General features: G+C 40.5%; 2 protein-coding genes across 2 annotated transcripts; both read right to left on the reverse strand.

The window, feature by feature from the left end:
• Positions 1–1417: 1417 nt before the first annotated feature.
• On the reverse strand, positions 1418–3340 carry LOC125262900 (olfactory receptor 1-like). Its single transcript, XM_048181744.1, has 2 exons — positions 3041–3340; positions 1418–2858 (listed from the first exon to the last, which is right to left on the reverse strand). The coding sequence occupies exon 2, from the start codon at positions 2822–2824 to the stop codon at positions 1835–1837; it is 990 nt and encodes a 329-aa protein (XP_048037701.1). The 5' UTR covers positions 2825–2858; positions 3041–3340; the 3' UTR covers positions 1418–1834.
• A 5537-nt stretch (positions 3341–8877) lies between these two features.
• LOC125261136 (olfactory receptor 24-like) lies at positions 8878–13087 on the reverse strand. Its single transcript, XM_048179742.1, has 2 exons — positions 11842–13087; positions 8878–11662 (listed from the first exon to the last, which is right to left on the reverse strand). Exon 2 carries the CDS (start codon positions 11614–11616, stop codon positions 10627–10629), a length of 990 nt encoding a protein of 329 aa, XP_048035699.1. The 5' UTR covers positions 11617–11662; positions 11842–13087; the 3' UTR covers positions 8878–10626.
• Positions 13088–14978: the final 1891 nt, after the last annotated feature.

Genomic DNA, 14978 nt, shown 5'->3' on the forward strand with positions numbered 1-14978 from the left:
AGGTTCCGGTTCCCGCTTGTCCAGGCTGCCTGCCACTGTTCAGTTAAATCAAATCTGTTATTTGGCTTTCAGTGACATGCTTTTTAACTATGAAAGCTGCAGTCCGTAACTTTTGGAGCTCTAGCGGTAAATAATCAAAATTGCAGGCGTCTTGTATTGTACTCCGCAGCGGTGCTGACTCGAACCAGTCTAATAGTCCCAATATAAATATAATATATAAACTCTTATTATAGGTGTGTCATAGTGATTCAGGATAAGACAAAAACACGGTTTGGAAAATGGATTCATGATGTAGGCTAATGGTGTTTGGGGGGCGGTAAAGGACCTGGATAATGGACAGGGGGGTGTTGGCCCAAAAAAGGTTGAGAACCACTGTCTTAGAGAGACCATATGTCTGTCATCTATTTTAATCCTTATTTACAGTATACAGTATACTGTATAACCACACATTTGTAAAGATCACTGTAAAAGGTGATTGTCTTGAAAAACAGCTAGACGTTTTCTGTAAAGACAAGACATTAAAAACGATATGTTTATTTGCAAAGGCCAGCACATTTATCCACTAACCGTTTAGAAACATCCAGTTGAATTCTAAAAGTTGTAATTTCTTCCTGAGTCTCTCCATCAGTGTCCGACTCCAGTTTGAACAACATAAGGCTGAACACCATTACTGACAATCGTCATTTTGGCTGCGTGAGATTCTCCAGCTTTGTTGTTGTTGAGCAACCGAAGTGTGAGCTGTTAAAGCTCCGCCCTCTTCTGGAAAGGGAGCGGGGAGCAGCAGCTCATTCGCATTTAAAGGGACACACACAACAAAAGCAGTGTTTTTGCTCACACCCAAATAGGGCAAATTTTACAAGCTATAATAAATGATTTGTGGGGTATTTGGAGCTGAAACTTGACAGATACATTCTGGGGACACCAGAGGCTTATATTACACTCTATCTTGTAAAAAGTAGTCTATGAAACATTAAACTCCCAACACAATTAATGCAATTATAATTGCTTTGTAAATCCATTCATGCCACATCTGAGCTGCATTAAACAGTCAGTGTACAGTAAATCCAAGGATGGATTTTGTTGATACTGATTTCATTTGATTGGTAATAGCCATACAGTGTCTTTTTATTCTGATTAAATATTTTGATTAAATTTAAGAATCTGACATGTTTATCTCTGGCTTTTTAGTTTTCTTTCAGGGTTTTAATCTTCTCTCAACTGAGAGAGCACATCCTGTATTTTAATGCCTTATAATGATTTTTAATATTATCTCTATATGTTGATGTTGCATATGAATTATTCCAGGAACCTCAAAGCATATTGTTTAGTTATTGTCAAAATAGTTGTAAAAGTTGTAACCATAACATTATGCATCACGTTATGGAATGAATAGAAGACATGATTCATGTGCCATACATGAGCTATTGTTTTTCATTTTAATATAATTTATGGTATAAATTCACTGAAGCACATACTTGCATATAGTCTGGGGTCACTCTCAAGAAAAAAAACAAAAGTTGCAAAAAGGAACAAACTAATGTTTCTTAGCACAGAATAGTAGGAATAAGTGAGTAGTTATAAATAAACATTTAACATATTATAGCTTTACAGTCTCAGGAGTGTTTCAAAAACCTTTTGACATTCAAAGAAAAAAATGTAATATAAAGGGTTGTTCCATAGCATGTCTTTTTTTTTTATTATTATTTATTTTATTTTTTTTACAAAATACAGAAGGGCAAAGTCTCATTCAAGCAGATAACGAAAGCAATCCAAGGGTAAAATAAGTTAATTATAGTAATAAGAAATAAATTATTTTTAATAATTTTTAGTTCCTTCAATTTAATTTCATATTTCTTTCCTGAGTAGTGTTCACCTTGCTTCGCTTGTACAGTTCTTTTATGGATTGCATGACTTCCTCTGTCTTTAGAGTGTATATGATGGGATTCAACATAGGTGGTACTATCTGAGTCAAGGAATTGTTAATTAACCTGGAGTTTGGATGGATCGGTATTGTGGCAGCTGCAATATTATTGGCTACAAGTGGAAGATAAAAAACTGCCACCAATATGAGATGTGAGGTGCAGGTTTTTATAGCTTTGATTCGTTCAGCACCATGAGCAATCTTAAGCAGAGCCAGAGCAATGCAGATATATGAAATGAAGATCAGTATTGGAGGCAGACAAATCAGAAAACCAAGGCAAATTTTTCCCATCAGTAAATTCAAGGAATTATCATTACAAGCTAGTCTACAGACAGGGCCATAATCACAGAAATAACTATTAACCACATTAGAACTACAAATAGAAAGTCTATTCAGCAAACCCACATGTACAGAAAAATAAGTCCCAGATAAAATCCACATAACACCTATGATTAGAAACATGGCTGATTTGGTAACAATTGCATGATATTGTAGAGGAAAACAAATAGCAACCAGTCTGTCATAAGACAAGACAAGTAGTGTCAAAGACTGCAGATTCATGAAATGATATACAAAAAACATATTTACGAAGCACACTTCGTATGAAATGTCCTGGTGGTCAAACAAAAATGTGTCAATGATATTTGGAATCAAAGTCGAGCTTCCACACAGATCAGAAAGGGCCAGATGGAAAACAGCAATGTATTTGGCTGTGTGAAGTCTGCGGGCCAAATAAATGATATACATGATAAATGAATTCCCTAAAACAGTCACAACATACACCAAAGACAAGAATGCATAGTAGTATTTCACATATGGAACATTAGAAAAGCCGTTGAGGAAAAATGTTGCAGGACGAACAAAGGTCACATTTGCAGAGGAGTTTGACTGCGTGGAGCTCATGATACTGTAGCTGTTGTCTGGCTTTTTGTGTCACCTGTGACGAAGAATTGTAATAGAAATGCACTCAAACAGAGAACATTCAAGTAATTATTTCATTTCTAGTCACAGTACATTTCTGAACAAAAATGATTGAATAAACTTTGACATATTGAACCAAAAGTAAGTGTCATTTGCAGTAAAATCATAGGAGAGAAACACAGGAAACACATACTCTACCTTGTCCAAAGGTGCCACCATCTCACTATTTCACCAGTTATCATTCAAATATATATAAGATCATTCTCTTGCACTTGAGACTTCAGTTCATGGATCAACACTTCTCCCTAGAGACTTGAGGAAAAAGAGGCAGGAGTAAATAGATACAAGAATGTGACAACATAAAAACACTTACCTTAAAGATTAAGAATCTATTGCTAAATATATACTGTACCAACCTATTGTAACAGTAATAACTAATAATAATTACAATCAAACTGCAAGAGAGATGGCTTATGAAATTATTATCCTCTGACTTGTTTGGGTTGTATGTCTGACCTGTACGTACAGTATATAGCCTTCATATCACTATTTCTGCAGTAAGCATATATAGCAGTTAAAATTCTGAAAAACAGAAAATAATTTCTGAAAATAAAGCAATTTTCCATCTCCCATTCTTCCTTAAGAAAGCTAGGGTGAAGAAAAATACATACAAAAAGCCTGTATTTTAACTTGTCTACACTTTTGTTGTTTTCATTGTAGGTTTTGTAAACACAACCTGATCATTGGGTGGAACAATATGGAATATTTGGATTTCTGCAAGGCTTTCATCACCGGCCACTGAAAATGCTTTTCTGTGTCTGTGAGTGTCATGAATGGGGCTCCTTCGGCTCGTCCTCCGGACCGCCGGAGGGAGCCACCACCGGAATATTGAACTTCATTGATTCGGACTACGTTTCCCATGGGCCCTCATTCCTGGGACTGATTACACACACACACCTGAACTGAATCACTCTCACACTATATAACACTCTCACATGCATACATACCTCGCGAAGTCTTGATTTGCCGAGGTGATCATTTCTGAGCGTTTTCCCCTGTTTACTGCCTATTGTTACCGACTGGACTGTTTATCTCTGTTGAACCTTACCGCCTGCCCTGAATTCTGCCTGTTATCTGGACTCTTGATTGGGTATACACCTCTGCTTCCCGAAGAAAGAGAGAGAAGGAGGCATCTTCATCTGTGTCTCTACTGGGGTCAAGCTGGCCATGTCAAGCTCAACTGCCCAGTTCGACCTCAAACCTCCAGTGCCAAAGCGGTGAGTTCCTTCCAACCTTACAACTGCTTCAAAATTCCCATTCAACTTACCATCAATGATCAATGTCATTCCACTCATGCCCTTCTGGATTCTGGTGCTGCTGGAAACTTCATGTCAGACTCCTTTATAAAGGACTATAATATTCCACTAACCGACTGTAAATCCATGTTAACAGTGGAGGCGCTAGATGGGAAGCCCATCGGCGGAGGCAGAGTGGCCCATATCACCGCGGAGCTCACGCTGCAGATAAGAATTCTACACTCTGAGAAAATCTGATTCTACGTCATCCGTTCACCCAACCATTCCGTTATCCTGGGATTACCTTGGCTACGAATACACAACCCTCACATTTCCTGGAAAGAGGGTCAGATTGTACAGTGGGACGCGCAGTGCCACAAGAACTGTCTAAAACCTGTCACTCCTCTTCCTGTTAACATCACCACACTCCAAGAAACCAGTTCCGAGAAACCTGACATACCTGTTGAATACAGCGATCTGGCAGTGGCCTTTAACAAGACCAAGTCCACAGAGCTACCTCCTCATCGTCCGGGCGATTGTGCCATCAACCTACTCCCAGGCACCACTCCACCCAAAGGTCGCATTTTCCCGCTGTCTCAACCTGAATCAGCGGCTATGAAGAAGTACATCGAGGAGGAGCTTGCCAAAGGATTCATCCATGCTTCTACCTCACCAGCTGCCTCAGGGTTCTTCTTCGTCAAGAAAAAGGACGGCGGTTTAAGGCCCTGCATAGATTATCGAGGTTTGAACTTAACATTTGAAATTCGACAAACAACTTGAACATAACAGTGAAATTCTGGTACCTATTGCCACTGGTACCTCCTGCCCTTGAACAGCTCAGACAAGCTGCCTACTTCACCAAGCTGGATCTGCGTTGTGCTTACAATCTGATCCGAATCAGGGAAGGAGATGAATGGAAAACCGCTTTCTCCACGGCCACTGGCCACTACGAGACCCTCGCCGTTCGGCCTATCCAACAGTCCCTCCGTCTTCCAGTCCTTCATAAATGATGTCTTCCAGGACATGCTCAACCGGTGGGTTATTGTCTACATAGACGATATTCTTGTTTACTCCAACTCTTATGAAGAACATGTTCAACACTTCCGGGCAGTGCTCTAATGACGAATCCACCATAAAGTATATGCCAAAGCTGAAAAATGTGAATTTCATCGAACCTCCACAACTTTCCTGGGCTATGTGATCAGTCGAGAGGGCGTGGCCATGGATGACAGCAAAGTGAAGGTGGTACTGGAGTGGCCTCAACCACAATCCTTGAAAAAACTGCAAAGATTCCTGGGGTTCGCCAATTTCTATCGGCGATTCATTCATAATTTCAGTGGTGTGGCAGCCCCTTTGACATCAATGACCAGGCGACAATCCTCTTGCCTCGTATGGTCCTCCAAGGCGGTTCTGGCATTCCAAGAGTTAAAAGAACGTTTCACTTCAGCACCCATTCTACGACATCCTGACCCTGAACTCCCATTCATGGTGGAAGTTGACGCTTCCAGTATGGGCATAGGGGCTGTACTTTCGCAACGCCAGGGTGATCCTGGTAAAATGTATCCCTGCGCCTTCTATTCACGAAAGCTGTCAGCAGCAGAGCGGAACTATGACGTGGGCAACAGGGAGCTACTAGCCATGAAGGCGGCACTTGAATAATGGCGTCACTGGCTGGAGGGAGCGAAACATCCGTTCACCATTCTAACTGACCATTAAAAACCTGGAATATCTGCGATCAGCTAAACATTTAAATCCTCGGCAGGCTAGATGGGCTTTATTCTTCACACGCTTTCAATTCACCGTGACTTACAGGCCAGGCTCAAAGAATATCAAAGCGGATGCACTATCCCGACAGCACGAGGGAGTGGAACAGACGGAGCATGCTGACAGCATAATTCCCGACTCATTGTTGCTTGCTCCCGTCCAATGGGACGTAATCACCGAAATTACTCATGCCAATGAACAGAACGCACCTCCACCAACATGTCCCCAGGATCGCATCTATGTTCCAGCACCATTCCGAGACAGGCTTCTGCATCAGGTTCACGACTTCCCTAGCTCTGGTCACCCTGGTGTCATAGCCACAATCCATCTGTTACAAAATCGGTTCTGGTGGGACTCCATGCTTCCCGACACCGTTCAATTCATCAATAACTGTTCAAACTGTCAAACCTCCAAAGCATCTCATCAAGCACCCGCTGGTCTGTTACAACCACTACCACTTCCACAGTGCCCCTGGTCCCACATTGCGGTCGACTTGGTCACCAACCTTCCTGAATCACAAGGACACACTACCATCCTTACTGTAGTCGACCGCTTCTCCAAAGCATGCAGACTCATCCCTCTAACCAAATTCCCCACAGCATTCGAAACAGCAGAACTCCTGTGTAACTGGGTATTTCGACTGTATGGCTTACCAGAAGATATCGTATTCGACAGGGGTCCCCAGTTCACGTCTCGGGTTTGGATAGCTTTCTTCAAAACCCTCAATGTAAACGTCAGCCTAACTTCAGGATATCATCCAGAATCCAACGGCCAAACAGAACGCATGAACCAAGAGTTAATCAGGTTTCTTCGCACATACTGCCAACACAACCAATCAGATTGGAGTCGTTTCCTGTTCTGGGCAGAATACGCACATAATTCACTCCGTAAACCAGCAACGGGAATCACCCCGTTCCAGTGTATCATGGGATTCCAACCTCCGCTGTTTCCCTGGTCGGGTGAACCATCTGATCTGCCATCTGTCACGGAATGGTTGTAGAGAAGTGAAGAGTCCTGGAACCAAGCTCACCATCATCTACAGCGAGCTGTACGAAGGCAGGAGACACAGGCCAACCGACATCGACTTCCCAATCCGCAGTATGCCGTGGGGCAGTGGGTCTGGCTGTCCACCAGAGACCTTCGACTCCAACTTCCATCCCGAAAACTCAGTCCCAGGTTTGTAGGGCCCTTTCAAATTGTCAAACAGATCACACCAGTTTCATTTCGTTTAAGATTACCTACTAACTATCGTATTTCTCCCACATTTCATGTTTCGTTGCTGAAACCCTCCAGGGGTCCGAGAGGGGAGCCAGAAGGAGCCGAGGCCCGCAACCCACCACCCTTGATGATCGAAGGCGAGGAGGCTTACCAAGTACGCGAGTTGCTTGATTCCAGACGCCGGGGTGGCAGGTTACAATACCTAGTCGACTGGGAGGGGTGCGGCCCGGAGGAGCGTTCCTGGGTCAGAGCGGATGATATCCTGGACCCTTCAATCACTAAAGAGTTTCATCGGACGCACCCGGAGAAACCGGCCCCTCGACCACGGGGTCGACCCCGGCGTCCACTTCCTCGTGTCGGGAGCCGCTCACAAGGGGGGGGGCTCTGTCATGAATGGGGCTCCTTCGGCTCATCCTCCGGACAGCCGGAGGGAGCCATCACCGGAATATTGAACTTCATTGATTCGGACTACATTTCCCATGGGCCCTCATTCCTGGGACTGATTACACACACACACCTGAACTGAATCACTCTCACACTATATAACACTCTCACATGCATACATACCTCGTGAAGTTTTGATTTGCCGAGGTGATCATTTCTGAGCGTTTTTCCCTGTTTACTGCCTATTGTTACCAACTGGACTGTTTATCTCTGTTGAACCTTGCCGCCTGCCCTGAATTCTGCCTGTTATCTGGACTCTTGATTGTAAAGCCGCCTGTCTCGACCATTGCCTGTCCCTGTTTATGTTCTTGCCCAAAGTCCCACCTGTTTGTATACATCTGGTAATAAAAGCTGCAAATGGACCCCCATTCTGTCGACCCATCATTACAGAGAGGCCAGGATAGAAGAGAGAATGTGAAGCTGTCATCGCACCATGTTGAGTTCTGGGTAAGAATGTTTAGACGCCATATTAGGAGGATCGCGCTGCCTTACTGTTAGTGAGTTTGAGTTTTAAGTGTTTTGATTTTCTGTTGTGATTGTGAAAAATATCACCATTGTAGGTCATTCTTGCTGCATCGAGAATTGCCATAGTAACTTACATAATACAGCTGCCCCTCCACAACCCAGGTGGTCGACAACGAGTTTGTCTATCCCCTCTGCAAGTCACTCCAGCCTAGTGCCTTGAGCGTCCACGGTGGTAGACTCTGATCACTTGGATGGCATCACAGATTTCCCACAGCGACGAGGGCTCTTTGACAGCGTGTTCCTTCTTCCTCCTAGGTTATGGCACCAGTGGTTTAAAGGTTCAGGGAAGAAGTAAGCAGTTACCGACAAAAGTTCCAAAGTAACTGATAAAATAAACAACAAAATGAAAGTAAAGCGACAGCCCATCACGGGCCACTGCCAAATAAAAACATGATACAAACACAACATAACAGTCCAGGCCTGGACCTCTCTCATCTTGCACTGTCGTCACTCCTTCTTTTATCCCTCTGGATCTACTACCATGAGACTCAAGGCCGGTATGGCACGCAGGTGAGGCTCATTAGCATTCAAGCCACTGGCCTTGCTCCATTCCCACGGCTCTCAGCCCCACCCTGTTTGCCACACAGATACATTGTGAACAGAATTCTGCAAAACTAGTGAAAACATCAAATTATCATGTAATGTAATAAAATAGCATAACTTCCCTGCAAACGATGCTATGAAGAATGTCAATATTTAATTTAAAGACAAAACAAAACAAAGGGTGCAGGTACTGTTATTAATTTCAGTATCAGTAGGGGCTTTCACATCAGACGGACCTTTTCATAGTTCCTAGAACTATTGGCTTAAGTACTCGGATTTTGCCGTGTTCGCACCACAGGAACTAGGAATGATTTTAGTTCTAGGAACTCCTTTTGGGGGAACTAAATTAGCTCCTACTTCAGAGTAGGATCTAAACCAGCACTATAGGAACTATCAGTGACATAAGTGTACATTGATTGGTCAACCGCATGTCAAACACCGGCACCTGGCATTTTTAAAAGGCTGTGTAAACATATTTACTTCACGAACATGGAAAACAGTGATTACGGCATTTACTTGTTATCTGCAGGGTTGTGTTCTTTTCTCCGCCTCGATAATATGTAATACTGAAAGTTGTCGTAGGTGATTTAGTCTCTTAGCCCCAATTTTTGCTTTTTCAGTCAAGTAAATTATGCGTTTACATTCCATCTCCGTTATCACGAAACCCAGGACACACAACAAACACAGCTCTGATCACCGTGTCCTCCATCCACCAGTTTTTAGTGTTTGTAAATGGCGTGCTTAAAGATGCCACTGTCGGTCACTTCACAGTTCCTCTTCCCGGTGTGAATGCAACAGGAACATGGCCTGGGGGAGAAATTAGTTCTCAGGGAACTATCCTAGCTAGTTCCTAGAACTATTCGGTGTGAAAGCCCCTAGTAGCAGAGAGTGATCCTCTTAAGATGGAGGCGCCTCCCCAGCAATTATGTGATATAGGACCTTGTGTGTGTGCCATTTTAAAGACTGTAAGTCTATCCCTTGCTGCCTCTTTTTCAATTCAATATGGCATCTAACCTAACTAAGGTCTATAGCCATGAGTAAACTTGTAGTGCTTTTCAGCCATCAGGCCTAACCTTTCCTGTTGCTAAATCATGCTGTTCTCGTGCTGTTCATCCTGCATGGCTCGTGTGAAGCTGTTTGATATTTCATGACGAAGAGCGTTCAAATAGATATTCTACTGATACTGACAGTGCAGAACCATTCAGACTAAATTGTGAAAAGCACTTACTTGCGAAGATGAGTGTGTGATATTTATCTTTTTAATTGTATCTTGTTTTAAAGCTGAGGTAACCAAGCTCACTATTGACACTATTTAATAGACATGTTTCATCAAGACAAAAACTCTAACCAGAGCTAAAAACTGCATTCACACTGCATGTGGTAGATTCAAATGTTGTATTATATTTTTTTAGACAGCATTAGCATATCTTAGAAAACTTAGTATTTTTGTTTAAAAATACATTAGGGTGTATGTCATAAGGCCTGTATGCTGTATTCTGCTTTTTTGGCATGTAAACATTGTAATGTCTGGTCTGGTATGTCATTGTGTTATTTAATAGGATGGAAGTCTAATTTAAGGATTATGTTTAATGAGTTTAGTTCACTGAAGCATATGCCTGCATTACATGGTATGGAATCATATGTGAGAATGGTGAGAATTAGTGAATGCATAAAACTATAGGCATATTACACATATTATCCATATAGGAACAAAAAAATGTCCAATGTCCAATAGATGTGCATGAATACAGCAAACAATTATTCAGAAAGCATTTATAAAACAGTTGTTATATTTAAAGCAAATTTAATGGGTTCTTTTCTTTTGACTTAATGTTACCTAACATCATTAAATGATTTTTTTTTTTTTTTTTTTAACAAAAGAGGGAAATCACAAAGCAGCTGTATTTGGTTTTGAAAATATTTGGCCTGTTAACAACAAAATTTCTAAATGATCACAGCTAATATGCAGTGAGATTAAACCTGTAATTATTATTTTTAATTTCTCCTACTGCATTTCATGTTTTTTTCCTGAGTTGTGCTCACCCTGCTTCGTTTGTACAGTTCTTTAATGGATTGCATGACCTCCTCTGTCTTTAGAGTGTATATGATGGGATTCAGCATAGGTGGTATTGTCTGAGTGAGAGAATTGTTAATTATCCGGGCGTTTGGATGCAAAGGTGCTATGATAGATGCAACATTATTGCTTAAAATTGGGATATAAAAAATTGCCACCAACATGAGATGTGAAGTGCAGGTTTTTATGGATTTGATCCGGTCAACACCATGGGGAATTTTAAACAAAACTAAAGCAATGCAGAAATATGAGATGAAGATCAAAATTAGTGGTGTAAAAATCAAGAGACTATAGCAAATTTTACCTAACAAAAGATTTACAGAAATATCATTGCAGGCTATTCTATAGATAGGGCCATAATCACAAAAATAACTATCAAGCACATTAGATCCACAAAAAGAAAGTCTATTCACAGATCCTACAAGTACAGAAAAAAATGTCACAGAAAAAATCCACATAACGCCTATGATCAGAAACATGGCTGTTTTGGTTACAATGGCATGATACCGTAGAGGAAAACAAATAGCAACCACTCTGTCATAAGACAAGACAAGTAGTGTCAAAGACTGCAGATTCATGAAATGATACACAAAAAACATATATGTCAAGCACGCTTCATATGAGATGTCCTGATGCTCGAATAAAAATGTGTCTATGACTTTTGGAATCAAAGCCGAGCTTCCACACAGATCAGTAAGGGCCAGATGGAAAACACTAATGTATTTGGCTGTGTGAAGTCTGCGGGCCAAATAAATGATACACATGATAAATGAATTCCCTAAAACAGTCACAACATACACCAAAGACAAGAACACATAGTAGTATTTTGCATGTGGGACATTAAAAAAGCCGTTGATGAAAAATGTTGCAGGACGAACAAAGGTCACATTTGCAGATGAGTTTGACTGCATGATGCTCGTGAAAGCTGTTGTCTGGCTTTTTGTGACCTGTGATAAACTGTTATAAAAATGCACTCAATAAAAGAGAATATTCAAATAATGATTTCATTTCAGTCACAGTGCTTTAATGAATACAATAATGTGGATCTTTGATATAACCATACTGAATTAATAAAATTAGTTCTTGTTATAAATGTGTTAGAAATAAAGAGAAGAAACACAAGGTTTATACTCTACCTTCTTCAGTCTGGCTCAAGCATCTCATTCTGCCAGCGATCAGACAAATTTATACTAGTTCATTCTCTTGAGATTGGGACTTTATTTGTTGGATCAATCTTTCTCCCTAGAGACTTGAGGACAAAGGCAGGAGTTTATTTTGATTCATACATAATAAGTACCATGGTTAAAAAGTACCATGTTCAAAATTTTGCTGCTGCTGTTGTAGTAGCAAGGATGTGTTTAATGTTAACGTTGTACTTTACAATTTACGTTGGGGAACAGTAGGCCTACAATAATTTTTGGTAAAAGGTAAATATATAAAGAATATTCACTCATAGGTCTGTTCACACAGAACATTTTTTTATTTAATTTTTTTTTTACATACCACTGCACTACTTTTCCATTGTTTTTCTATGTAGATGTGCAAGATGGATGTTTTTGTCTCGTGCATGACACTTTTGTCTCATGCATGACACGGTATTCTAAAAATCCAGAACTCAAATTTTTTTTTAAAAAATCCTCTTTTCTGTTCTGTATGAACCAAGGTTATAATCGTTAACGAAAACTAACGAAAAAACGAAAACTAGGTGAGAAAAAAACATTGTCGTTAACTGAAATAAAATAAAAACGAGGCATTACAAAAAAACGATAACTAACTAAAACTGTAATGTGTGTTTGGCAAAACTAACTAAAATAAAATAAAATTATAGATTAAATGTCCTTAGTTTTCGTCTTTATCAATGTCTTTCATAGAGCAAATAACGTTTAGCTGCATTTTGCACCGCGTCTCCATGAGAACGAGTGTTCGACTTTGAAAGCAAGTTCGCTAAAGGTTGGTATCTCGTGAACACCTTTACACGAACACACATTAAAAAGTGGTATAAAAATATTTTTAATTCTGAATATAACTTTGTCAGCGTGTTAATGTCGACGCGAGAAGCGATTGCAACTGCAGCACGTTAACTAGACGCAAGTTTGAGGTAAAATGCACTTGGGTTGTCGATGTCAAAACACTATATAAGCTGTGATTCAAATATTAAATAATGTCATTTGTTTACTCTTACACTGAATATTTGCTGCTTCAATCCAAATGTGTTTGCATAGTTCACCAAAAATTAAAATTACTGTGAGAAAAAAATCAAGTTTACAGAGTTTTAGTGTCACTGAAGGTAAACCTGCGTTGCTCATGGTGGTTAACGTTAACTTATCTCTCTTAACGTGCTCTTGCTGAATGGCACGGATTGCACTATGGACTACTGTACCTTTTGTATGTTTTCATTTTTTTTTAACTGTATTTATTTTTTATAACGAACAAGCTGCGATGTCACATTTCCGTTGCTTTGTTGTGTGTGCGTGAGGCGCGGGCGCGATCAAACAGCTGTCTTTGCAGTGGACTTGCCTCATCGTCATGGCAACGGTTCGTAGTCAGGTCAGATTACGTCAGAGTTGGTTGCCGTTTGTTGGATGCTCAGACTACCAAACTAACGCCGATTAAACATGTTCAGTCTGGTGAAAACCGAATCAGACCAACGCCAACAGGGGTATCACACCGATCCAACAAACTCCAACAGACGAGTTTGTTGGCGTTTGTCAGTGCGGTGTGAATTGGCCTTTACACTGAATGTTTGCTGCTTCAATCCAGACGAGTAGGCTATTGTAAATTGTACAGCTGTGGTATTTGTATAGGATGTGAATTCTGTATAGAAGATGTGTAGATTTTTGGTAGATTTTTTGGCAATTTTGTGAAGGTGTCACACACACACTAAAAAAAATTGAAAAGCTGTATTTAAAGTTTTTTTTTGTTTTTTTTTGTTTTTTTGTTGTTTGTCATGTTCTTTTCTCAGATTGAGCTCCCTGACAATCTGACAGAAATGTCTTGTTGTGGCTTAAAAATGGGTTGAATAGGCTACATGCGGTTCATGTATGTCTTCTTTAGTCTGTTGGCTCTTTAGGTTTTTTTCTGGCACACATCACTTACACATTTTGCACTTACTGCGGAGTGTTGAGACTGTTTACATATTTGTGCCCATATGTACATTTTATGTACTGGTTTTATTTTTGAATGAATATTTTCTAAAATTGTATGATGTTTTTGTTGAGTTATTATTACACAATACTTTTTCTGACCTTTTTGAATCTTGCCCCTGACAAATAACCCAAATTACAAAAAAAGACTAAAACTAACACTAAAACTAATAAAAACTAAACTAAAACTAAGCATTTTCAAAAAATAAAAACTAAACTAAACTAGCAAACCCACTTTAAAAACTAATTAAAACTAAACTGAATTTGAAAACAAAAAGTCAAAACTAAATAAAAATAAAAACTAATGAAAAATGCAAAACTATAATAACCTTGGTATGAACTGGCCCATATGGTTCACTGATGGAACAAAAGATGTTGTCGCAGGTATCAGTATCCGCTTACAGTCTAGAGCAGCTGGAAATCACATTTGATACTCAGAACAAACAACAGCAAAAGTCAATAAAATAAGTTTTGCTCTGTCAATGAAAATACCTCCAAATGAAGCCAAAGCAGGGTAAATAAGGGTTTGTTCACACTTGTAGCTCAGTTCAATAGGTTTGTTTGGTCCGGACCAAAAAAAAAAAAAAAAATTAATCCTGGTCCAGGTACAGATGGTACTCAACAGAATGCCTATTACCACCGCATTACCCCTACGGCAAAGCCACCACGGCAAAAATAAACCAGTCGAATTTCCAGCTCCTCCAGTTTCGGGCAGCTGGCAAGAGAGTACCCCATTCCCTGCTTTTCCCTATAATGGCGAACGGCATCAGCGAACAGTGGTGACTCCTTCGCTCCCTCAAGGATGGCAGTCGCCTCTCCAGAACCCAGGTGGTTGACATCGAGTTTGTCCGTCCCCCTTGCAAGTCACTCCAGCCTAGCGCCTTGAGCGTCCATGGCGGTAGACTCTGATTACTTGGATGGCACTGCGGATTTCCCACAGGGTCGAGGGCTCTTTGACAGCACATTCCTCCTTCCTCCCAGGTTATGGCACCAGTGTAATGAGGTTTAAAGGTTCAGGGAAGAAGTAAGCAGGTACTGACAAAAGTTCCAAAGTAATTTTAATGATAAAATAAACAACAAAAGTAAAGTAAAGCGGCAACCCATCATGGACTACTGCCACATAAATACAT

The sequence above is a fragment of the Megalobrama amblycephala genome, linkage group LG2 (genome assembly GCF_018812025.1).
Source record: "Megalobrama amblycephala isolate DHTTF-2021 linkage group LG2, ASM1881202v1, whole genome shotgun sequence".
NCBI lineage: Eukaryota > Metazoa > Chordata > Actinopteri > Cypriniformes > Xenocyprididae > Megalobrama > Megalobrama amblycephala.